The 26,531-nt window shown below is 37.8% G+C and overlaps 2 protein-coding genes across 2 annotated transcripts in view; one reads left to right on the forward strand and one right to left on the reverse strand.

Annotated features, from left to right (window-relative positions):
- GFM1 (G elongation factor mitochondrial 1) overlaps positions 1–26,531 on the forward strand; it is a 46,697-nt gene that overhangs the window by 9,530 nt on the left and 10,636 nt on the right. Inside the window, exons 8-14 of the mRNA XM_017890543.1 lie at positions 952–1,036; positions 4,974–5,111; positions 6,912–7,013; positions 8,673–8,729; positions 11,680–11,817; positions 12,659–12,741; positions 25,407–25,569. Of these exons, the coding sequence (XP_017746032.1) occupies positions 952–1,036; positions 4,974–5,111; positions 6,912–7,013; positions 8,673–8,729; positions 11,680–11,817; positions 12,659–12,741; positions 25,407–25,569 (766 nt within the window). The remainder of the gene's footprint in view (positions 1–951; positions 1,037–4,973; positions 5,112–6,911; positions 7,014–8,672; positions 8,730–11,679; positions 11,818–12,658; positions 12,742–25,406; positions 25,570–26,531) is intronic.
- LXN (latexin) lies at positions 12,766–19,473 on the reverse strand. The gene is made up of 6 exons (XM_017890544.1): positions 18,656–19,473; positions 17,286–17,348; positions 15,791–15,968; positions 15,355–15,491; positions 13,368–13,430; positions 12,766–13,100 (listed from the first exon to the last, which is right to left on the reverse strand). The coding sequence occupies exons 1-6, from the start codon at positions 18,782–18,784 to the stop codon at positions 13,002–13,004; spliced, it is 669 nt and encodes a 222-aa protein (XP_017746033.1). The 5' UTR covers positions 18,785–19,473; the 3' UTR covers positions 12,766–13,001.

The following is a 26,531-nucleotide window of genomic DNA, read 5'->3' on the forward strand; positions in this document are numbered from 1 at the left end:
GGTAACAGTTTTGACATATAGAAAATATTTATTATATCAGTTTCTATATCATATTCTGTTTTGAGTTAAAAGTATGATTTGTTTTACTATCTCTCAAGGTTTACATCATTAGAAAATTTTCTCATTTGGGACTAGATGTTTTCAGACATACTGTTAAAAAAAAAAAAAACTTTAAGAAACAAACTTCTGCCGGGCGCAGTGGCTCACGCCTGTAATCCCAGCACTTTGGGAGGCTGAGGCAGGTGGATCACCTGAGGTCAGGAGTTCGAGACCAGCCTGACCAACATGGAGAAATCCCATCTCTACTAAAAAGACAAAAATTAGCTGGGCGTGGTGGTGTGCGCCTGTAATCCCAGCTACCCAGGAGGCTGAGGCAGGATAACCGCTGGAACCCGGAGGGCAGAGGCTACAGGGAGCCGAGATTGCGCCACTCCACTCCAGCCTGCCTGGGCGACAGAGCAAGACTCTGTCTCAGAAAAAAAAAGAAACAACAACAAAAAAACAAACTTCAAAAAAAAAAACTCATTGATTATTTTCTTTTCTTTCCCTATGAGACCATTTCTGTGGTTTTTAGTCTACTCTTGTTCTATCACTATGTAGTAACTAAGCTAAGCTCTGAAGACTTTTTTTTTTTTTTTTTTGAGACAAAGTCTTGCTCAGTTGTCTAGGCTGGAGTGCAGTGGTGCAGTAATAGCTCACCACAACCTCAAACTCCTGAGCTCAAGTGATCCTCTCACTTCGGTCTCCCAAAGTGTGGGGATTACAGGCATAGCTATGCCCAGCTGAGAACTTATTTCTATTGATCTCTTTCAGTGAAAGTTTACTTATGTGTGACACCAATAATATCCCACACATGTGCTTTTTCTCAGATAATACTTCCTGATGAAATAAAGTGATATAAAAGAAATGTCAATATTACATCTCATAGATTTATATTTATTTTATTTTAAGTGACTCAAAAGAGAAAACCAAAATCCTAATGAACTCCAGTAGAGACAATTCCCACCCATTTGTAGGCCTGGCTTTTAAACTGGAGGTAAGTTGCTTTCTAATGTATTTAACTGCTATCTGTAGAATGTTTTTACTTCTTGGCTTTATTCCTATTACAGAATGACTCTGACCTTTATGAAAGATGCATAAAATAGGAAAAGTAGAAGGAGCAGATAGAGAATTTCCAAAGCTCTGACATAATAGTTCTTTTGTTATTAGGTGCATTTCTTTCTAGTCTCTTCTCTTTGCCTGAAGAGTGTAAATTTTTACCTAAATCATACTACCTGTATAGTTTTGTCTTGCTCTTTTTATTTAATGTCACAATAGATAATGGTCCATGTTTCTATAAATAGTTTAAACATTTTAAGTAGTAGCATAACAGTGCATCAAGTAGATACACCAAAATTTGCTTAAAATTTCCTAATTGTTAGATGTTTCCAGGTTTCTACTGTTATAAATAACATTGGGTCCATTTCTAGAAATATGTCTTAAGGAACTAATGAAGGGTAGCGAATTAATGTTAGCTTCAACTCACCTTATAAAACCAGAATCTCACACACAATTGAAAATGCCCAGCCGGTCGCGGTAGTTCACACCTGTAGTCCCAGCACTTTGGGACGCCAAGGCAGGCAGATCACAAGGTCAGGAGTGGGAGGCCGAGGCGGGCGGATCACAAGGTCAGGGGATTGAGACCAGTCTGGTCAACATGGTGAAACCCCGTCTCTACTAAAAATACAAAAATTAGCCAGGTATGGTGGCAGGCACCTGTAATCCCAGCTACTCAGGAGGCTGAGGCAGGAGAATTGCTTGAACCCGGGAGGCAGAGGTTTCAGTGAGCCGAGATCGCACCACTGCACTCCAGCCTGGGCGGCAGAGCAAGACTCCATCTCGAAAAAAAATAAAATAAAATAAAAATAAAATGCCCAGTAATTACAATTTGATAAATAAACTGAGGTACATTCTTATAGTGCAACATTATTCAGACTTTAAAAGTTATATTGAAATGCTTTTTTTTTTTGACATGAAAAGATGTTTGTGATTTAAAAAGAAACAAACTTACTTATTTTAGAATATTTTAAAGAAAAGTTATGAAGATAGTCCACAGAATTCCTATATATCCTGCACCCAGTTTCCTCCATTGTTAATATACACTGTCACAACTAATGGACCAATATTGGTATATTATTATTAACTAAAATCCATACTTCATTTGAATTTCTTTAGTTTTTGTCTAGGTCCTTTTTCTGTCTCTAGACAGAAGGACTACAGAAGGCCCATCCAGAGGACCATGTTATATTTGATTGTCATGTCTCCTCATGCGCTCCTAGGCTGTAACAGTTTCTTAGACTTTCTTGTTTCTCACGAGATTGACATTTTTGAGAAGTATTGGTCAGCTCTTTTGTAGAGTGTCGCTCAATTTGGGTTTATTATTTGATGTTTTTCACATGATTAGATTGGAGTCATGTTTTTAGGAGGACTACATCGAGGTAAAGTGTTATTCTTGTCGCATCATATCCAAGGTACAGACTTGCAGCATGATTTATCATTGTTAATGCTAACCTCAATCACCACATCTGACTGAGAGAGTGTTTGACAGGTTTCTCCGCTATAAAGTTACTGTACTTTTTTTATTCCCCTTTTCATAGTGTACTTTTTAAAAGGAAGTCACTTGACTCAGCCAACACTTAAGGGGTGGGGAATTCTTAAGCCAACACTTAAGGGGCAGTATCTACATAAGTTACTTGGAATTCTTCTGAATGGGAGATTTGTCTTTCTTCCCTGCTCATTTGTTTATTTGGACAATCACTTATTTAATATCAGTATGGACTCATGTATGTGTATTTTGAACTTTGAGTTATAATCATGACTATGACTTTGAGTATGTCATTTGTCGTTCAGAGTGACTGGGTTTGGCAATTGGGAACTCCCATTTGGCTCTTGTGTTCCTTTAACATCTTCCAATGTTTTGCCTTTTTGAATACTTCCTTACTTGCCAGCACTACAAGATGCTCCAGGCTTATCTTGTATATTCCGTGTCTTAGCCCTAGAGTCAGCCATTCTCCAAGGAGCACTGGTTCCTTTTTAAGTAAAATGGCATTAGAAACCAAGATTTGGGGACTGGATGGGCTTTTTGTGGAAATGCTGTTGCTTCTGTTCATAATTTAAGTGGGGAAAAGTGGTAGATAAGTTGGAAGTGTTAAGAGTGGTTATTTCTGGGATGGGATTATATTTTGGGGCTTTTCCTACTTTAAAATATTTTACAATGTATTTATTACCTCCAAAATTAGGGGAAAATTTTTTTGATTGAAAATAGAAACATTACAGTAAAATTTTTTACGTGTAAAGCTTTTAAAATACATCTATAAGAATATTTTCTTAGGATTCCCAGAATAGTGATTATTGAGTTAAAAGCATAGAATGTTTTCATATTTAATGGTTTATATTGCCAGATTGCGTTCGTACTCTCCAGATTAATGTATTGGATTATTTCAAGGAATATCATCATTGAGTATTATTTAAAATCATTACTGATTTAACAAATGAAAATTTTATTGTAATCTTTCGTCTTGATGAAATACATTTTGATTTTAAAAGCAATCAGTGCTTTAAAGTTTATATACTCAAATATGTCAGTCTTTTCGTTTAGTCATTTTTTAATTTTTAACCTTAGAAACCTTTTATTTGTATATATTTTGTTAATATTTACTTTCGTTCCTTCTACTTTTTTATGTTTTTTTTTCTTTCCCCATCATTAATTCAGCGGGAATTTGGTTTGGTGGGTAGGATCTAAATGTATTTCCTCTGCCTCCAAATAGAGTATCATTTGTCCAGTTAGTACTTTATGCACAATCCTTTTTTCCGTTTCCATTGATTTGTCATGTTTCCTTACCATCTATTGACCGATATATTTTATACTTTAGATTTTTATACTGTACTCTTTGGGGTGGTTAGTCTAATTTGTGCTGTTTCTGAATTTTGTGAGTTTCAAGCATTTTAATATGTTTTTATAGATGTCAGGGTTAGTTTTATCTCATTACCATAGATTTTGAAAAATTTCTGTTTTACCTATTACCTCTGAATGAATTTTAAAATCACTAATCACATGTTTAAAATTTCCTGTTGGGATTTCGATTGCCACTTTGTTAAGCCTACAGTTAACATGGTAAGAACTGGGAACTTTTAAATATATGTGAATTGGTCACTGCTAGTATATTCAGTCACTTCACAGAACTCTTTTTTTTTGGAGACAGAGTCTCACCTACTCTGTCACCCAAGTTGGAGTGCAGTGGTGAGTTCTTGGCTCACTGCAACCTCTGCCTCCCGGGTTTAAGCAATTTTCCTGCCTCAGCTTCCCAAGTAGCTGGGATTATAGGTGCGACACCAACCCCGGCTGATTTTTGTGTTTTTAGTAGAGATGGAGTTTTGCCATGTTGGCCTGGTTGGTCTTGAACTCCTGACCTCAGGTGATCCACCTGCCTCTGCCTCCCAAAGTGCTGGGATTACAGGCCTGAGCAACCAGCCCAGCCACAGAACTCTTACTTGCATAATTTTCCACGTGATTATCAGAGATTGTATTTTAGATGTATAGCACACACCTACTGTTTCTAATGGTATCTTTGTTGTTTTTCCAATTATACCTTGTTTTGTTTTATATCTTATTGTATTAAACTTACGAAATAATGTTAGAAGGCAAAAGATACTTCCTTATTATGTAAAAAATTTAAAAATTTTGTTCTAATACTAATAGCTTATTTCAAAGGAAACAGAAATAACTTAGATTGTGATACCAAAAAGATTGATGAATAACAGCCATTTATCTGTGTTCAAAGCTAGTATTAGTTTATGACAATAAACTGAAGTATGTAAGATAGATTACTAAAATTGGTAGAGAATACTCGGAGGGACTTATGAAGCTTTCCTCAGTACTTTGATTATTATGTTTCTTTTTATTCTTCCTGCCCCTACCCGATCTTGACTTCTAGGTAGGTCGATTTGGACAATTAACTTACGTTCGCATTTACCAGGGAGAGCTAAAGAAGGGTGACACCATCTATAACACAAGGACAAGAAAGAAAGTACGGTTGCAACGGCTGACTCGCATGCATGCCGACATGATGGAGGCAAGTACAAGGTCATCGTGAGGTTAGAAATTCCTCTCATATGGGTGAAATAGACCTTTCTTGGTATCCTGAACCCCACTAGAAAATTAATTCTGGTTAAATGTATGTTCCTAGTTTCTTCCTTTTTACTTAAATGTGTTGCAGCTCTGATCTAGCACTTTGCTATAGGCTAAATTAGCAGATGTTAACAACTCATTTTTTTTAAATACCACTAGTTGTGAATTAGTTATATTTTCTCAAGGGCCAAGGTTAAGGAAAAGAAATAGTTTCCTAACACTCAGAATACAAGATTCAGCACTTACCTCAAGAACTATCATTACAAAGAATGTAATAGGCATTTAAGACTGTGGAACTGTGATTCTTAAACATAAGAGAATCATAAATTTACACACTTTTCCACGTTGTTTTATTTACTTTCTGAAATACGGCAGGCACAAAAGCCCTGTTTAACCCCGGAGCTTTTATTCCTATTGTAGAACCCACTACAGGACCATATTGGGGCCAGAATTCACCTGAAGATTTAAAGCTTTAGGGGCTGATCTGGGAGATAAACTTTGTCTTACGCCTTGGATTCTTGAATTGGCTTGGAATCTGCTATAGCCTTCTGTAGTCCTTATGGTTAGGTCTTGGAAGGAATACTGAGTGCATGAGTTGGTCCCCTACTCCCACCCTCTCCCAATCCAGCTATATATTCCTGGAGAAATTTATCAGTCTAAGCAAAATCTTATGAATTTTTTGGTAGCTATAACTTGTTTCTTCTAGAAGAGGAATTGTCAGTCTCAAAACCTGACAGCATTGCTGTTTTGTGACATAGGCAGCAGGGGGCAGGCTAAATGATTGTCATAGCTGTTTCATGGACTAGGAGCTGGAAGATTTGTACAGCTGTGTCACCATTGAAGAAAGACATGTTTACTCACAGCTACAGCTGTTGTGAATGAACTGTAAATGTAAAAGGACAAAAACTAGGAAGCTTGGAGGCACCAATGCTTTGTTCTTAGATTTCCTGTGTTTTCTTGACTGCTTGCATCTGTGAGAAATTAAAATTATTTTTAGTATAGTGGGCTCCATTCTCCTACCTTTGTTTTCAGAACTTCCTTTACAGGTTTCCTGGTATATCTCTGTCATACACAATCTCATTGTCTAACTGCGGCAACATGTATAGTACATTTTTTTTTTTTTTTTTTTGAGATGGAGTTTTGCTCTTGTCTCCCACGCTGGAGTGCAGTGGCGCGATCTTGGCTTGCTGCAACCTCTGCCTCCCAGGTTCAAGTATTTCTCCTACCTCAGCCTCCCGAGTAGCTGGGATTACAGGCACCCGCCACCATGCCTGGCTAATTTTTTGTATTTTTAGTAGAGACAGGGTTTCACCATGTTGGGCAGGCTGGTCTCAAACTCCTCATCTCAGGTGATCCACTCGCCTCGACCTTCCAAAGTGCTGGGATTACAGGCGTGAGCCACCATGCCCCGCCAGTACGTGCCTTTTAATTCCATAGAAATAACTTTAGAACTTTGAGGCACTGTGTTGTTAGTACTGCAGATCCTTCAGGTAATGAGTTTTCTGTTTAAAGTAAAATCTTGTCTGTTGATATATGGTTTAAATGAAGGCCTTTTAAAAATACGTCTTAGCGTGGTTGATTGTTGTTGTATTGGTTCTAGCTAATTCACTATACAATTCAAGCTGAGATATTCTACCATGCTTATTTATATACAATGTGTGTACTGTACAGTTACTTTTTAGTTACCACGTCTTTATTTGTATTGCTTGTATCAAATATCATTTTGTTTTATTTGTTTTTTTAGGATGTTGAGGAAGTATATGCTGGAGACATCTGTGCGTTGTTTGGCGTTGACTGTGCTAGTGGAGACACATTCACAAACAAAGCCAACAGTGACCTTTCCATGGTAATCCATTTAATTTCAAAGCTACTTATCACTAGAATTTTAAAAGTCTGTTTTTTCATGTAGTGCATTTAATACTTCAGAAAAACAACCACAGAAGTTTTCGTTGAGTACTACAGTCACCAAGTTAGTGGTGGCTCTTTGAATGTTGGCTGTAGCTCTTTGAATGTCAATTAGACAACTGCTCTGTAAGCTAACTCACCTGGTTTTTTCATAGTAAAAAGTAGGAAGAGTTTTGACTATAGTAAAAAGGAAAACTTGGAGGATCCACAATCCTCCCAAGTTTAGCAAGAAGGAAAAATCTCCACCAGATGGTACCTGGACAGTGGCTCTGATTCCTCCACCCTGAGACCTGCTTCCACACTCGGGGTGCATTTCTGATTGTTACCACTAGCGTCAAGCTAGTTTCAGTGGAGTGCTACTTCCTTACTAACTCGGTAGCAGGGAAGTGTACTGTTCCCTCAATCCCTTGTGAGACCAGACTGTACCATTTAGACTAGACTTGGGATAACAGAACATAACCAGGCTCAGAAGGCAATATGCAACTACACAGTCTGATTTATAGAAACAGTCCGCCGTTTGGCCAACTCAGAAGTCCCTTTTTATCATTGAGGGATTCTGAGGGAGGAGCATGCACAGGTAGTTCCTGTCTTTGAATTCCCTTCACTCACTCACCTTTTTTGCCTCTGTAGTAGAGCAAACTCTGTTACATTATGGCCATTTGTTCATAAGAGTGATCTCTTTCATGAATTCAGTAAAGAAAGAGTATGATGAGTACATAGGTAATTTGCAGTGGGTCATTTACATAAGTACTGACCCAACTCTAACAGATTAGCACTGTAGTACTTCCTGCTATCTAATGATGAATTCATGATTTTATAGTTTAGTTTTTTTGTCTATAATATCCTCTAATGTGTGTAGTATTACCTGTTGATTTAGGACACTACAAAAAAGCATAAATCTCTACAATTTTTGTTTGAGATCCAGATAAAAGGAATGTTTTCTAAGTATTATTGATAAGACCTTCTCTAAGTACTTGTCATTAGCAACATGAAGTGATTGGTGGTTGTGGAAAGTGCTTACCAAGGCTTTGAAACAAATAGGCCTTGATTAGAGTCTCACCTTTGCCCTATGCTACCTACTGGCCCTTAGCCAATTTGTTTTACCTTATTTCCAAGGCTTTAGTGACTTTATTTGCAAAATTGGGATAATACCTGCTTCTCAGAGTTGTAATTGATTAAATGAGGTATCATGGGTATGAAGAATGTGGTGCCCTTTCTCTGTTTGCCTTATCAGTAATTGTAGTATATTTTGATTAAATAAAGTAACTTAGAAGATTGCAACAGCCACCAAGCAGTAAGAATTTCACATCTCAGTATTTGGATTAGTCGTAGTGATTATGTTAAACAGATAAATAAATACATTCATTAATTTTATTTTGGGAAGGAGGAACTTATATAAGTAGATAGCTTTATTTATTTATTTAATATGTTGTATTAATATACTTATTTAATGCAAAACAGATCAAGATATATATTGTCTAGCCTAAAGACAATGGCTAGTATTTATCCTTTGTTCTGTTGTAAATTGGCACATTAATCTATCCCTGACCCATGTGGGTCTGTTTTTGAATTCTTCTGTTTTCTTTTAAAAATATTTTAGGAGTCAATTCATGTTCCTGATCCTGTCATTTCAATAGCAATGAAGCCTTCTAACAAGGTAGGAGTTTGATTTAAAGCTCAGTATATCACAATTAAAACTTGAGCTCTTTTTCCTCTCTCTCTACCATGCGCTTGATATCTTGTAATAACCAGCAGTCGTATGGTCTCTATTTCCTCTGTTGGTATTGAGATCTTCTTTTTAAATTTACCAGTCTGTTCCTAATGATAACTCCTCAGTATATTTGAAGAAATGGATGGTGTTAAAATATTCACCTTACTGTACTTTATAACTCTTTACTATATTGTTGGCTTCAGAGTGGTAAGTGTAACTTCCCGGATTCAAATCATAAACAACTGAAAAGGGGGAATCAGGGGCATTTCTCCTAAGTTGTAGTAAAACCCCACTATAAAGTACTTTATAATGTTGAACTGATTAATTGACTCATAGGTTATAATATAGCTCTAGGTTTTGTGGTATTTCTGAGGTGTCTGAGTATTGCATGGAAAGCCTGAAAATAAGACTGTTTTTCACTTTGAAATATAATTTTTAAGATAATTTTATACTTTATAGTTTTATAATTGGGTCGATGTAATTTAACTTTTAATAAATCCAAAATTGCCTGGTTAGGTTTTGCATTTTCATTCTTTGCCATGGGAATTAGTCTGATCTTGAACCATAATTTTTTTGTTCTTAAGTTGCCTTGGCATTCATAACAATCATGTTAATGTGGTATATTGAAATTCACTTATTCATACATTGAGTGAACATTTTGTGATTTGTTATACAGAATTTATTACAAAACATACTCTGATGAATTGTCATGTGTGATATATCACTAACAGCTACTACTACATGTATTTTGAGGAATCTTGAGGTTTTCCAGACCTTTTCTCAATATAGAAAAGAGAAAATTGAGGTGGCAAGACATGTTAAATTACTCCATTTTCTCAGGAACTCGAGGAAAGGTGAACCTTACATCTTAACCTCAGTAGGATGCCATAGTTTATTCCAAGTACGTTGTTAAAATTGCTTGCTTTTCTTTTTGGAAGTATGCAAGGTTAGAACTTAATGCTTATGTATCATGCTTCTTCATTCCTAAATTCAGAGTTTATTTAAGACACTTAACTGTTGATAATTTACAATAATGGAGGGAAATCAGTGCTACAATATCCAGAAGGTTTTTTGGTGTTTTGGGGTTGTGTATGCATTAAAAAGTTTAAAGATGTTTGCTTGCTGGAATAAGTTAATTTAAATCAAATAATGAAGTCTCCATGAGTCTCAATAGTAGGGGCAGGCATGATGTTTCTAAGTTGAGAGTATCTGGCTTGTGCAGGAAAAAGGCAAAAGACCTAGAAAGACTAAACTGGGATTCAGTCCCAGCTTTGCCATGCAATAGCTGTGTGGCCTTGAACAAGTCACTTAAACTCTCTGTACCTCATTTACTCACCTGTAAAATGTGGATAATTATGCCTTGCAGCACTGTGGTTGGGATTTGAGAAAACGTATGCAAAACACATACCACAGCTCCAGGTGTGTGGTAAATGATAGCTGTTAATATTGGTGGTACTGGGCATGTAAATTTTCTGTTGCTGACATAGGAAGTTACCACATGTGGCTTAAAACAACATAAATATATTCTTTTATAGTTCTGTGGATCATAGACTGATAACTGTTCTCAAAGGGCTAAATTAATTAAGATATTGGCAATGCTGTTTTCCTTTCTGAAGGCTCTATGGGATCATTTCTCTCCTTACCCAGGTTATTGGCAGTATTCAATTCCTTGTGGTTGTAGGAAGGGGGTCCCCATTTCTTTGATGATTGTTACCTGAGGGCTGTTCCTAGCTTCTAGAGGCTACCCACCTTCCTTGGCTTGTGGCCCGCTTCCTCCATCTTCAGTGCCAGCAACAGCTGGTTAAATCCCTTTCATGCTTCAGATATCTCCTGCCACTTCTTCCTTCATGGAATCCCTCTGATCCACCCTTCTGGCTTCCTCCATGTTTTAAAGGCACACATGATTATGTTGTACCCACCCAGATAATTGATAACAATCTCCCCATCTCCAGGTCTGTAACCTTAATTACATTTTTTTTTTTTTTTTTTTTTTGAGACGGAGTCTCGCTCTGTCACCCAGGCTGGAGTGCAGTGGCCGGATCTCAGCTCACTGCAAGCTCCGCCTCCCGGGTTGACGCCATTCTCCTGCCTCAGCCTCCCGAGTAGCTGGGACTACAGGCGCCCGCCATCTCGCCCGGCTAGTTTTTCGAATTTTTTTTTAGTAGAGACGGGGTTTCACCGTGTTAGCCAGGATGGTCTCCATCTCCTGACCTCGTAATCTGCCCGTCTCGGCCTCCCAAAGTGCTGGGATTACAGGCTTGAACCACCGCGCCCGGCCCCTTAATTACATTTGCAAAGTCCCCTTTACTATGTAAGGTCGCATATTGCCAGATTTGGGAGGATTAGGGTATCTTTGGAGGGCCATTACTTTGCTTACCACATGGGATTACATGGCATCTAAGGAGAAAAAAGGTGCATCATACCACATCCAAGCAGACTGTTTTGAAAGGGACAAGTCTCATTGTGGTATTTGCCTATTTGTTGGTCTTAACTATCCTGCTTGGATCTACAATAGTGTCTTGGTAAACATGCTGATTCCTTTGATTATGTATAGGATTTCTAAAATGTAACACAGTTTCCAATTTTTGCTTTATGGGCAATTTTCACAAAAGGACAGTTTGTCAGTGTAAGAGGAAAGGCCATAGAGTGAAGTCTTGGACTCTTGTTTTCTATCTTGATATGGAAAGAAAATTCTTTTCAGTGAGCTATTCCCTGCTTTCTTGGCTGTGCGGTATCCAAGCTCACATTGTTTTTAAAAATGGAGTAGAACTAGATGTGTGTCATTTTTATTTCTTAACTGCTGATGTATTTTATTTCATTCAGTAAAGTTTTCTCTAAAATCCCATTGCTTATGATGCACAGTAAAACATATAGTGATTTTCTTCTTCTTTTGAAGAACGATCTGGAAAAATTTTCAAAAGGTATTGGCAGGTTTACAAGAGAAGATCCCACATTTAAAGTACACTTTGACACTGAGAACAAAGAGACAATTGTATCTGGAATGGGAGAATTACACCTGGAAATCTATGCTCAGGTAATGAATAATAAGGAAGTTAAGTTAAAATCAATTTATTACTGTCTGTTTTGTTAAAAGTCAATAATTCTCAATCTAATGTCTCTAACTAACTGGTTTTTCATCTAATGTCTCAATCTAATGTCTCTAACTTCACTCTGGTTTGTATGCAGATGTGGTCTACTGCTTCCGCTACTATGTGTTACAAAATAATTATTTTTGATCTCTAAATTTTTTTATTTGTAAAACGTTCTAGACCCCTAGAATCAAGGCTCAGGGGATTTGCAACAAGAATATCTGTCCATCTCCAGGTCATGGTTAACTGGGTCAGGTAAATCCTGGTTCAAGCCTTAGGGAGACAACCTGCGGTTGTACCAACTCTTCAGGCCATTTCTTCTCAAGTCAATAATTGAAGATCATTATAATATAGATGAAAGGAAGGTGGGGCCTATACCTTCCCAGGAAAGGTCTTGTATGTATTGATATATAAGTAAAAAACAAAGATATGTGATTAGAAATTTTGATGAGATCATATCTTTGAAGTTGAGATAGAAAATCCTGACAACAGATTTATATATTATTCCAATGAATATGTAATAATATGGAGCAATGGTGACGTTTTAGTGGGTAGATTAATTGGAGGTAAATATAAATTAACCAATGTAACTTAGAATTCATTTATATAAAATCTGTAAAAGCAGTTTGTATTAAGTATCACATACCTAATCCTTACAAAATACTAAAATGATTTAAGATTTATCTATTATATTTAAATGAATGCTAGTAAGATATATAAGATGGTCAGGAGTTTTCTTTCAGTTTATTTTTTTAAATTTGAATAATATTTTCCCCACTCTTTTAGAGGATGGAAAGAGAATATGGCTGTCCTTGTATCACAGGAAAGCCAAAAGTTGCCTTTCGAGAGACCATTACTGCCCCTGTCCCGTAAGTATGCAACGTAATTAAACATTTGAGGCTGAAATTGAAGCTTTTTATTTTGGATATACATACCACTATTACTGTTATAAAGACATTTTTATATAGGGATACTTTGTATTATGAATCTATAAAGTTCTAAACCATAATCAAGACATTTATATAAAGTGACACTTTGGGATTATTTGGCCTCATAAGCTAGATGCCAGTGAAATTGGCATATACATCATTAATAGACATGTTTACACTTCCAGTGTTAGGGTTTTTGTTTATTCCAGTTGTACTTCCTTTGGCAGACGGCTGTTATGTTTTACTTTAGTGCCATATTGTGGATGCCAGAGAACTTGCATTTGCCAGGGAATAATCTCCTGCAAGTGAAGAAAATTAATGCCATGATAAAATTCAGAAAACATTTAGGAAAACGTAGTTGGGTTTATATTTTGTTAGAGATAAAACAGTCTTCGCAAAGAATAGTACTTTTGTTAAATTGCTACAGCTATAATATACTGAAATATGGTGCCTATCTGGATTTACATGAATTCTGATTTAGAGTCAAAATTAATAAAGCATACTTTGGCAATACAGGGAGTCTCAGTTTTCAGAATGGCATCAAATAAAGGTAAATTATACTTTACCTGAGATCCTATATCATGAAGTAGAATGGTGTAGTGTAATTCAATAAAGTCATCATTTCTTTGCTGTGACAAAAAATAAAAACCTGTTGTTTAAAACTTAATATCATTGGCAAAAAATTACATTTAATTTTGAAAATCATCTTTGATTAGTAGATGAATATAATATTTACATTTAGGTAAAAATAAAAATTGAATGTCAGAATTTCAGTTTAATGTGACAGAAAATCTATTCTCTTACACTAAATAAAGTGTTCTTTCAAGATGCATTTTAAAATCATGATTTTATATTTGTTCCCCAAAAAATGTTTACCTGTTTTTAGTTTCCAAGTTGTGGTAGCTACTTAAGAGAATTACCAAGTGTAGCTTGTTATTGAAGAACCTTCGTGTTTCCATTGTACAGAAAAGCATAATTTATGGGATGAACTGTAGCAATGGGTGTTTACATTGAAATAATACAATTTTATAATAGAAATTCTCTTTTGAAAACTGAAAATAAGGCCAGGCACAGTGACTTACACCTGTAATCCCACACTTTGGGGGTCTGAGGTAGGCAACTTGCCTGAGCCTAGGAGTTTAAGAACAGTCTGAGAAACACAGTGAAACCACGTCTCTATGAGAAGAAACAAAAAATTAACCAGGCATGGCTGTGTGCGCCTGTACTCCCAGCCACCTGGGAGGCTGAGGCGGGAGGACCGCCTGAACCTGGGAAATTGAGACTGCAGCGAGCCATGATCACACTAATACACTCCAGCCTGGGCAACAGAGTGAAACCCTGTCTCAAAAACAGGCAAACAAACAAACAAAACCAGAACACCTGAGAATAATAAAATGTAGTGAGTGTAGTTATGTGGTTGTGTAATTAAGCTTTTTTCTGTACTGTACAGTAGAGGAAAAAAACAGTTTCAGTATGGCATGACTATAGTTAAGTTGAACACAAAACTTAGATTGCTAAGGGAAATAGTCTGTATTAAGCTGAGCACAAAAGCTAAATGTCGGATTATAACTCAAGACTTTCCTCTTCTGAAAGCACAGCTTTGCTTGTGACTGCCATAAAAAGTGGCCTTGAGGATCTTTATAGAGCAGATTAAAGGTGAGGAGAGTCATTACAATTGTCCCTTAGTATCCATGGAGGACTGGTTCCAGGATTCCCCTCAGATACGAAAATCCACAGATGCTTAAGTCTCTGACATAAAACAGTGTAGTATTTCCATATAATCTATGCATAGCCTTTCATATACTTTAAATCATCTCTAGATTACTTATAATACCGAATACAATCTAAATGTTACGTAAATAGTTGTTATATTACTTAGGGAATCATGACAAGCAAAAAACCTGTGCATGTTCAGTACAGATGCTACCATCCATTTTTTACCCCAGATATTTTTGATTCTCAGTTGTTTGTATCCATGGATGCAGAACCCATGGACAGAGAGACCTGACTATATATTGTGCACCTGGGATTCTATCTTGCTGCTACTAATAAAACTCTCTAAACCTTTTTGTTCTAGAAGAGGGTTTGAGTAAAGTATCATAGTTAAATCTGACTTGACTAACCTGAAAGATTAAGAGCTACAATTACCATGATGCTTTTTGAAAGTGCAGTCTAGATACTTTGTATTAATAGAAAGTGTTTCATTGAAATCCTTGGCTTTGCCTTGCTATTGTTATGCTTCCTAGTCAGTATGTTCCCAGAGAATGCAACTAACCAAGCACAGTTATTAGGCAAGTTTGAGGCAAAGGAGGCCTGTGGTTTGCATCTCTCAGCCAAATCAAACAACTTTTTAGACCAGTTACTGTTGCTTTGGACTCTTCCTACAATTCGTCACCTTCTCTAATCTTGATTGTAACTGACCTCCCCTTTGAAATCCCAGGTTTGCTATTAAATACAAAATGACTATAGGGATACTATTTATCCAATTATGAATTACAATACTTTCGATAAATATTAACCTCATGAATAGTGTATTTTATAGAAACTACTTACCACTTGCTTGACAGTTTGAATTTTTACCATTTTATACCATGTGTCTTCGGTAGAATTTTGCCATATTATGTAACCACAGGCAACCCAGGCTAAATGTAGAAGGAGCGTCATTTCTGGAGATACATTTCCAAAATTGTCTGGTAGGAGAAACATTTATATGATAATTATATATGTAGTATTAACCTTTTAAAACAAAATGTAAATTCTAAATCATGTCTTAGTTTCCTTCAAATGTGTGCAGAAAATAATTTAATTAAGCTAGGGATCTATGAAATTTCTGAGGCCTCTTTTTTGTTGGATTAGATTGGAGATGAGTATTTTTGCAAAAGCGTGCATGTTTCTAACATACTTAGCAACTAACAATTTTAAGCATAGATAATTGAGATTGATTTTAAAGTTGAAACAAGTGATTTTCATGCCATATTTATGTATATACCTGGAATATTTTGTGCTTCTAGAGGTTCCTTCATCGACTTGAGTCTTTGATAAAATGTGTTGTCTTCTTCATCTGGATTCTTTCCAGTTTCTCCTTCAAATGTGAAGTTGACTTCTGGTGCAGTTTCTTGTCCCATTAAAGGGTAAAGTACTTCAGCTGTGCAGTTCACCTTAACTTGCTGTTTGAAATTTAGCAAAAGATCCTTATATACAGAAGGCTATTCATTATTTATTATCATCTTTGAGATATGATTTAAAGCATAGGCCCTTAATGGTGTTGTTTTAGACTAGACTTCAGAGTGCATGTTTTCAGAGGTATCTAACTGGGCCTGGCCTATTAATATTCTATACTTACCATGTGAGTACCCTAAAATAGATACCTTATAAATGATATGGGTCATAATCTTGTAAAGTCTAGTCTTAAAACTGAATATATCTCAGTATTAATGGGGTGTCTACTTGCAAGGCCAGATTTTAGTCTGACTTTATATACCAACTCAAGACTCTGGTTACTTTTAAAGTTTTTCCATTACTCTTACTCCTTGCTCCTGAAATAACAGAACTTTTTTCAAATGCATATGCAGCAGTCTGTGTCTGGATATAAAATTAGAAGATTATAGCATTGGGTTATGCTTTGTAAAGATGGCTGTCTCGCAGCTCAGATGCCTTTTAATGAATCTCCTTATTATGCTCAACAGAAAGGCAAGCTTTTTAAAATTTCAAGATGGCTGTGGTACAGATTGCCGTTCCTTTCTTTGAAGTTTGTCTCATTAATAATTTGCCAGTTGTGTATAATCTTTAAAATTTCCCTTCTTCATTACTGGAGGATCTTTATATGAATGGTGGTATCAGCTGGCATTCTATTGCTTGTGAATATCTAAGAGCACATTCTTTCTCTAAAAACCCAATGAAAAACAGAATGAGAAAAGCAGACGTAAGAAAGTGATTGGGGAATAAATTACTTCACTCATTTATATTAGGCATAAGTGCAGATTGCCCTAAGAGTAAGGAAATTCATTTGAACTGAAGTATATAGTCTTTTTCTGTGTAGGTTAGTAGAAATAATTCACATGCCTAGGAATACCCAACGATAGTAAATAACTGATCCTTGTAAACTTTGCCCATATGGTAATTTTTAGAGGCAGGGATTTCACAACAACTTTTTAAAAATAAGTAAAACTAATCAGTGTTATGGATTTGATCAGCAAAGATGATCTGGAATATTTAGAATTAAATTTGATTTAATAAGAACATTTTGGCTGGGCATGGTAGCTCATGCCTGTAATCCTAGCACTTTGGGAAGCAGAGGCAGGAGGATCACAAAAATTAGCCAAGTGTGGTGGCATGCACCTGTGGTCCCAGCTACTCGGGGTGGCTGAGGTAGGAGGATGGCCTGAGCCCGGGAAGTTGAGGCTGCAGTGAGCCATGTTCCGCCACTGCACTTCAGCCTGGGTGATAGAGACCCTGTGTCAAAGAAAAAAAAAAATTTGACTTACTTTTTGTATAATTTCTTCAACAGCAAATTTAAGGCGATACTTATGTCCTCTTCCTGGAATATCCTAAAATTAAGCAAATGTAATGGAGACAAGAAAATATAACAACATTATACTTGCATTGTTAGAAGCATCCATCTCATTTGGTTGGAGGGGCTGGCTGAAGGGGAATGGTGAAAGTCTTAGGTCTTGAAAAAGGCATGTCACCATGAATGTAACATCTAATCTAGCAAGTCCCCTGTCAAAAGGGTAGGATAAAAGCATACAAATTGGGCACAACTCACTTTCAATCATCAAAAGACTTTAACCTCTGGATCTGTGATTTTAAAGTCTCTACATAAGAAATTTTGAAACAGTGTTTAATTCTAAAGATGACAAATAGTGTCATCTTTGAAAAGATTTTTCATAAAGCTCAGCGTACCCTCCAAATAGTGTTCAATGAACGTGAATTTCATTTTGAGGCAGATTACTGCAAAACAATTGGATACTTAATACAATTAAGTATTGTTTTTACTTGTATATTAGTGGAACTGCAAAATGATTAACAAATTTTATAAGACTAAGAAATGAGTTTCACTTTTAAATCAAGATACTGGTTGAAAATTTATACCTAATTATGTTATCTGGTCCAGTTTCAAAATAAGATCTATGGTCTGTCACCTCTTAAAGACTGTTAGCAGTGAAAATTCTGTCAGACAAATAAGGGATAATCTGAAATCCAGTGGATTTTAGTAAAATGAAAACAAACCTCATTAGTGATTGCTGAGGCCTTAAACATTTAATTCAAGCCTTTAGCAGAGGGTGCACATCATTTAAGGCAGTCATGTGGTAGTGGTGTTTGGGTGGCTAAAGACCAGCGTCAGCCCACAGTGCTTTTATTGTTTGACTTTGTCGGTTTCTCTTGCTGTTTGTTTCCCCCTTCATTTTGGTCAAAGGGTCTAATAAGGATTTGTCTTAAAATGTAGGCAATAGAGAGTCATTTGGAAGATGGGAGCTTTTGTTGGTCCAGATCAGAGCAGCAGATGAGAAACGTGGCAGCCTTAAGAGTCTTTCGAATGGTTCCTACAGGTTACACTTAAGGAAAGTGCTGCCCCATTACTTAGAGCGTTTTCCCATTTTCCTGTAACTGTGCGTGTAAAAACTTTGTCTCTGCCTTAAGATGAAAACAGCCCCGGGCTGTCTGCAGAGACTGTAGTATAGACATTCCCTCAGAAACTTTAATATCTCAAGACCAGATACCAGCAGTGTGTCCTAAAACAGAAGGTGGGTAGGGGGTGGCACGGAGTATCTGCACACAAAGGCTGAGACCTCGGGTCAGTGGAGGGAGCGCAATCCTGAAGCCCCCGCTGCGCGCCACCCCCTGCTAAACTCACCTCCATGCTGGCTTGTTTGACCTTCTGCACCTCAAACACCCTGTGCGGGGTCCCCTGCTGGTAGTTGATGTAGTTCTGTGCCACCAAGGCTGCCCTGGAGGCTGGGTAGTTGGTCGGCGGGATTTCCATTCCGTTAGAGCAGTGACTTCAGGGCTTGGGCTGCTGAGGCTTAACGGGACCAGTAGCAGAGCGCCGCCCGTCCTGCTTGCTGCTGGGTCGGGTTGCCGAGGCGAAAAAGTCGCAAGCTCCTTCAGTCTGTCTTCTTCCTCAGCAACTTCCGACTCCGGAAGCTGCTGCTTGGGCTCAGGCTCTCTCCGTCCCAGCGCCCTGGGCTGGCTGCTTCTGAGGCCCCGCCCCGCTACTGCCAGCAGCCGCCTTCCTTACTCCGCCTGCCGGTTCCTACTGGAAGAGAGGCCAGCATGCTGTCCGCCAGCAGAAGGTGGAGGTGTGGGGAGGGAGTCAGTGGGCTAGGTTCTCTGGGATTGCGTCTTTCATTAACCTTTATAGAAGTGCAGGGTGGGGCTTTCTGGCCTTCGCTTATATAGGACGCCTCTGAAGCCTCCAGTTTCCTGTCCATGGGAAAAAAAGTCTGGTTGCTTCGCTGGCATACTGGAGTGCAACTTCCGTATACTCCGCACGCAGTGTCCCTGACAGGGCAAGGTGCACAGGTACTCTAGGTAGTGATTCGATTCCTTCATTTCCCTTCCCCTTGTGAGAGTCCAGGAAGAGGCTTTCTCGTCCTCAGCTCTTTGTGGGTTTTGGACCAGTTCTGCCCAAAGCAAAGTATGAGAATCTGCAAACTATAGTATTAAATTGGGGGATTATGTAATTTGGATCAGGAGAAAAAAAATGCGCCTGTACCCCTCTCCTTTACTAATCTTAAAATGATGAAGTTTTAATGTAACACCCTGCTTCCAATTTGAGTCATTTTGAATATTTTACTTCAAGGATTAAAATAAACTTAAAAACTAAACTTATACAAAGCACTATCTCTGGTATGTGGTCTCCCTCATTGAAATGGGTCTATAAACCTGACTTTGTAGAAGTACAGGTTTATCCTTGGTGGTCTTAGGCTAATTGGGCTAGGATAACTTGGAGATTCTATCAAGGTTTGGCCAAGGTCTTGGCTGCCTGGATTGGGACCTTTTGTTTTTGAGTCAGAGTTTCGCTCTGGTTGCCCAGGCTGGAGTGCAATAGTGCGATCTCAGCTCACTGCAACCTCTGCTCCTGGGTTCAAGCAGTTCTTCTGCCTCAGCCTCCCAAGTAGCTGAAGATTACAGTCATGTGGCACCACGCCCAGCTAATTTTGTATTTTTAGTAGAGACAGGGTTTCTCCATGTTGGTCAAGCTGGTCTCGAACTCCCGACCTCAGGTGATCCACCCGCCTCAGTCTCCCAAAGTGCTGGGATTACAGGCGTGAGCCACCACACCCGGCCTTTTTTTTTTTTTCCTGTGTTTTGCGCTGTTTTAACAGCTTTTTTTTTTTTTTTTTTTTTTTTTTTTTTTTTTTTTTTGTGAGACGGAGTTTCACTCTTGTTGCCTAGGCTGGAATGCAATGGTGCAATGTCAGCTCACTGCAACCTCCACCTCCTGGGTTCAAGCGATTCTCCTGCCTCAGCCTCTGAAGTAGCTGGGATTACAGGTGCCCACCACAATGCCTGGCTAGTTTTTTGTATTTTTAGCAGAGACAGGGTTTCACCATGTTGGCTAGGCTGGTCTCGAACTCCTGACCTCAGGTGATCCACCTGTCTTGGCCTCCCAAAGCGCTGGGATTACAGGCATGAGCCTCCGCGCCCGGCCAGGACCTTTAACTTGGTAGTAACACGCACACCCGAGACTCTTGAGGTCTCTTTTTTTCCACTTATGTAGGTTCCGCAGTAAATCTGGATTCTGGACTTGGGCCCCAGTTTCATGCTTATTATTGTCTCCTGGGATTTGGGGGTTCTGATTGACTTTGCCTTTAAATACCATCTGTCTGCTTGCCCATCATCTTATATCAAATGTCTCTCTCTCTGTCAAAGCTTAATCCAGAGCAAGGCTCTAACTCTGTTCAATTTTATGAAGGCTGAGAGAGGTGAGAAAGTTGCAGAAGAAAAGTTTGAAGCTAGCAGATGTTGGTTCATGAGGTTTAAGGAAAGAAGCCATCTCTGTAACTTAAAAGTGAAAGGTGAAGCAGCAAGTGCTGATGTGGAAGCTGCGGTAGTGATCAGTGATCTCCTAAGATCATTGATGATGTTGGCTACACGAAACAACAGATTTTCTTTTCTTCTTTTTTTTTTTTTTTTTTAAGATGGAGTTTCACTCTTGCCCAGGATGGATTGCAGTGGCATGATCTCAGCTCACTGTAGTGAGCCTCTGCCTCCTGGGTTCAAGCTGTTCTCCTGCTTCAGCCTCCCAAGTAGCTGGGATTACAGGCATCCGCCACTATGCCCGACTAAGTTTTGTATTTTTAGTAGAGACAGAATTTCACATATTGGTCAGGCTGGTCTCAAACTCCTGACCTCGTGATCCACCTGCCTCGGCCTCCCAAAGTGCTGGCATTACAGGCATGAGCCACCATGCCCAGTCAAACAACAGAGATTTTCAGTGTAGATGAAACCTCCTTCTTTTGGAAGAAGATGCCATCTTTGACTTTCATAGCTGTAGAGAAGTTGGTGCCTAGCTTCAAATCTTCAAAGGACGGGCTGTGACTCTCTTCTTAGGGGCTAATGCAGCGGGTGACTAAGTTTGAAGATAGTGCCCCTTTCCCATTGTCAAAATCCTAGGGCCCATAATAATTATGCTAAATCTACTCTGCCTATACTCTACAAATGGAATAACAAAGCCTGGGTGACAGCACATCTGTTTACAGCATGACTTACTGAATGTTTAAAATCCATTGCTTAGAAAAAAAGATTCTTTCAAAAGATTACTGTTCATTGACAATTCACCTGTCACACAAGAGCTCTGATGGAGATGTACAGAGAGATTAATATTGTTTCCGTGCCCGCTAATACAACATTCATTCTGCAACCCCTGGATCAAAGAGTAATTTTGACTTTCAAGTTTTATTATTTAAGAAATACATTTTGTAAGGTGATCGCTGCCATAGGTTGATTCCTCTGATGGATCTGGGCAAAGTAAATTGAAAACCTGGAAAGGGTTCACCATTCTAGATGACATTAAGAACATTTGTGAGTCCTGGGAGGAGGTCAAAATAACATTACCAGGAGTTTGGAATAAGTTGATTCCAACCTTCATGGATGACTTTGAGAGGTTTAAGACTTCAGTGGATGAAGTAACAGTGAATGTATTGGAAATAGCAGGAGAACTAGAATTAGAAGTGGAGCCTGAAGATGTGACTGAAGTCCTACAATTTCATGTTCAAACTTGAGCAGATGAGGAGTTCCTTCTTCTATGGATGAGCAAAGAAAGTAGTTTCTTGAGATGGGATCTACTCCTGTTGAAGACACTGCAAACATTGTTAAAATTATAACAAAGGGTAAACCTGGTTGATAAAGCAGTGGCAAGGTTTGAGATGATTGACTCCAGTTTTGAAAGAAATTCTGCTATGGATATAATCCTTTCAAACAGCATCACATGCTACAGAGAAGTCTTGTGAAAGGGAAAGTCAATCAATGGGGCCGACTTCATTGTTGTCTTGTCTTAAGAAATTGTCATGTGACTGGGTGAAGTGGTTCACACCTTTAATTCCAGCTACTTGGGAGGCTGAGGCAGGAAGATCACTTGAGGCCAGGACTTTGAGACCAGCCCTGGGCAACTAGGGCAATAGAGAGACTCATCTCTAAAAAACATTTTAAAAGAAATTGCCACAGCCACCTCAACCTTCGGCACCCACCACCTTGATCAGTCAGTAGCCATCAGCATCAAGCTAAGACCCTCTAGGCTCCCAGACCTTCAGTGCCTACTTCTAATTCTGATGCTGAAGTTTCAGATGATTGTTAACATTTTTTAGCAATAAAGTATTTTTTAATTAAGATACGTATGGTGGGATTTTTGTTTAGACATAATGCTATTGCATACTTAATAGACTACAGTATCGTGTAAACATACAGCTTTTGTAATCACTAGGAACACAATTTGTGTGACTTGCTTTATTGTGATATTGGCTTCATTGCAGTGGTCTGTTACTGAACCCACAATGCCTCCAAGATATGCCTGTATGTTGTGATGCTTTGAAAAAGAAAATGAACAAAAATGCATTTGTAATATACTGTCTTCCTCATAAACTGTTTTAATTTATAAATACAGTGTTTCTTTGGACTACGTAGCTTTTTAAAAAATTAATAGCAATAAAGCATTTCTCATCTTTTCTAGTTATATTAGCCAGCAACTATAAAGTAACTAAAGGATGAAATCGTTAGTTCTCCTCTTAAGGCCTTTTCTAAGAAGTTGGAGGAATTTTTTTCTCTTATTTTTTTTTCCTTTGATGAGTCATGTATCTGTGAGCCAGCCCCTTAGGTTGTCGTTGTGTGTGTGAGGTTTTTGAATAGGTCCTCTGCTGATAGTGTCCAGGAAAGTGGCTGAGTACATTCTGATAACTCAGAGCTTTTTGCTGATAATGAAATTTTAGGTTTCACGCTAGTTAACATCTCGTGTATTACCACCAGTACTGAGAAATACAATATGTGAGCTTCCTCAAGTCACCATTTTGAAGCCTTATGAATGCAGTCACGATCTCTGTATATCAAAGCTAGTAACACTGGTTGTGAGATAATAGGCATTTAAAAGTATACATACCAATTTAGGCTCTCTTAAAAACATAATTACTAGAAGTGCCCATTGCTTGCAACTTTGTTATGATTCTGAAGTCAAAACAAATCTGCAAATTTCAGGTAAACAACAAAGCCAACACAATTCTTACATATATATATATTTTTTTGTTGTTGAAAACAATGTGGCCCTGACATAATTTTTTTTTTTCGATTAAAAAAATAGATTGAGTGGGTACAGGTGTAGTTTTGTTACATGGATGTATTGGGTAGTGGTGAAGTCTGGGGCTTTTGGTGTAACCATCTACCAGATAATATTCATTGTACCCAATAGGTAATTTCTCTTCCCTCAACCCCTCCCCACCCAACAATTCTAATCAACATTCATTTTAATGTGACAGATGATGTTTTGCCAAAATGAAATTGTCTTTCATAGTGTGACACTTCTTTCACCTTCAGCATTTGTTTAGCTGCCTGTCAGGCAGTCTTAGTTCTTGTACCTTTACTTTTTCTAAAACTACTGCAAAATCTGTCTTCTTGTAGCACCGTCTGTTAGCTTTTGAAGTGAATAAACTAACCCCAGCGTTTGTAAGTTAGTTTATATCTTTTTTGTATTAGCCTTCTAGAAGAATGTTTAAGATCCTTGGTTTTAGAGCAAATCCTGACTCTGCCACTTAATGCTCTGTCACATTGGGCAAGTTAGTCTCTCTGTCCCTCAGGTTTCTCATCTGTAAAATGGTGATAAAAATAATACCTACTTCATGGGTTTGTGGTAAAGAACAAGTAAGACAATCCATATAAGGTACTTAACATAAGCCTGGCACAGAAGTATTCTGTTGTTTGGCACTCTCTCGATTATAAATTCAGTTATGGTTCCTGAAACTGTGTGGAGTTACTTGTTTGTGATTTGGTTCTTTAGAGCATTGCTGCCCAGTAGAACTTGATGCAGTGATGGAAATCTTTTAATTTAAATGTAAACAGCCATGGTTAGTTATTACCATATAGACAACACAGATCTAGAGTACGTTTGTATAGATGTTACATTGTTGACAAATCGAAAACATGATTTAAAATGTCTCATAGAAAACGTTGTATATACTTGAGAATATGAGAGCGTTCCGCAGTTTTGGAAATTTGCCTGTTGTAAGCTGGCATCTCCTAACAGCTTAGAACAGGCAAATATTGATATTTGCTTTTTCCAAACCACTGTCAGATTTGTATGCAGGAATGCACACTCATTAATGTCCATTTTCTTACCTGCTAATAATTTTGAAAGCAGCTGGCCTCTTCCATCGTGTAGTCTTGAGGAAGATTTCAATTTAAAGGAAGAAATGCCTTGCAAACAGTAGATACTCATGAAATGATTTTTCCAGTGAAGCAGTAGCCTGTGTTTACATATCTTTAGTATGTATGTAAAGTGCTTATTCTATCATATTAATGTTGCCATTAGTGGTTTGAAGTAAACACTGACCTGTGTTTAAATATGTTTTTGTGTCTGTTGAATGACTGACTTATGTTAGTCTCTATCATTTTGCCACCAATCATTTTCAGGTATTAATTATTTCACTTGGAAATCCCTTTTCTTGTATTGCCTGAGTCTGTGATGCCCAAGGAATAAAATCAAATAGGAACTATCTGAATAAATTAACTTAGCCATCAAAGGTCCTATTTTCAAGTAGATGTCTTTGGTTACAGAGATTTAAAGAAAGAACACTGTGTTCCAGGGAAATGGGCAAGGTCTTCGGAATGTAGGTTATTAAAACAAGAACCGTAGACTGACCTTTTTCTTTTAATTACTCGACTTTTACTTTTTTATTTGTGAAATTCATCTGTGTATTATCTTGGGTAGTATATCCCACCCTCACTTCAAGTAAAAACAGAAAAGAGAGGGTTCTTTTAAAATCTACAGTAAACTTTTATTAAAAGACCATGATAATAAATAAATAATCAAATGTGTTCTTTTAAATTAATAGGGGTTACTTTATTTTGTAATTACATAATGCTCCTTTTTTTTTTTTTTTCTCCTAAATCACTTTCAGGTTTGAGTTTACACATAAAAAACAATCAGGTGGTGCAGGCCAGTATGGAAAAGTAATAGGTGTCCTGGAGCCTCTGGACCCAGAGGACTACACTAAATTGGAGTTTTCAGATGAAACATTCGGATCAAATATTCCAAAGCAGTTTGTGCCTGCTGTAGAAAAGGTAAATTTTTTAAAAGCGTTTTGCATTTTACTTACTAAAAGCAGTTCATCACGTATTAAATCATACTTTATCTTCCATCACGTTGTCTATCACGGTTTGTTTTAGTTACATTCCTGTTTCTCTGATTATTAGGCTTTCCATCTGATTTAGAATGTCTAGTTCATTAAGTAAAAGAGCTATAAATCCATGCTGTGACAATGATGGGAAATTATTATGTTTCTGAATCATAGTTGTATTTTTCTTAATAAATTGAAACTACTCTATTGTAATCAGCAATTAAAATTTGTAGTAGTTCTTAGGGATTTGTAAGAGTTTTATGTGTACTATTGTAGCTGAATGATCATTCTTTAGATTCCCAGCACCTGGGTGCTACTGTCTCATTTCTACTACTGATTAATATGCTTTGGTAAATCAATATTCAGAACAGTTTCTTCATTTGTAAACTGAGAGAAAATACTTAAACCTGCACCCCTCACAAAATTGAGGATCAGATAAGACTATGTGACATTTCCTTGGAGAAGTGCTTTGCACATGTGAGGGGTGTTTTGTTCGCTTTCCAGGTCATTTGCTTTATGACTGTTGTAGGCCGGGCACGATGGTTCATGCCTGTAATCCTAACATTTTGGGATGCTGAGGTGGGCAGAACACTTGAGCCCAGGAGTTTGAGACCAGCCTGGGCAACATGCTGAAACTCCATCTCTACAGAAAAATGAAAATAGAAAAAAAAATTAGCCTGGTGTAGTGGCACACACCTGTAGTCCCAGCTGCTCTGGAGGCTGAGGTGGGAGGGGAGGATTGCTTGAGCCCAGAAGATAGAGACTGTAGTGAGCTGTGCACCACTGCACTCTAGCCTGGGCGACAGTAAGACCCTGTCTCCAAAATGGAAAAAACAAAAAAGAAAAAAAAAACCGTTGTCAACCCTTAATTAATTCACATAGACTGTGTTTTTTTTTTTTTTTTTT

Source organism: Rhinopithecus bieti, unplaced genomic scaffold, assembly GCF_001698545.2.
Source record: "Rhinopithecus bieti isolate Rb0 unplaced genomic scaffold, ASM169854v2 scaffold_17971, whole genome shotgun sequence".
In the NCBI taxonomy this organism is placed as follows: domain Eukaryota; kingdom Metazoa; phylum Chordata; class Mammalia; order Primates; family Cercopithecidae; genus Rhinopithecus; species Rhinopithecus bieti.

Coding starts and splice junctions, on each gene's coding strand:
- LXN (XM_017890544.1), bottom strand. CDS start 18,784: ATGGAAATCCCGCCGACCAACTACCCAGCCTCCAGGGCAGCCTTGGTG. Junction 15,969..17,285: donor TTGAAGAAATTATACAAAAA/GTAAGTCAAATT, acceptor AATTTCAAACAG/CAAGTTAAGGTGAACTGCAC. Junction 15,492..15,790: donor AGAAGCACAAAATATTCCAG/GTATATACATAA, acceptor TTCTCCTACCAG/ACAATTTTGGAAATGTATCT.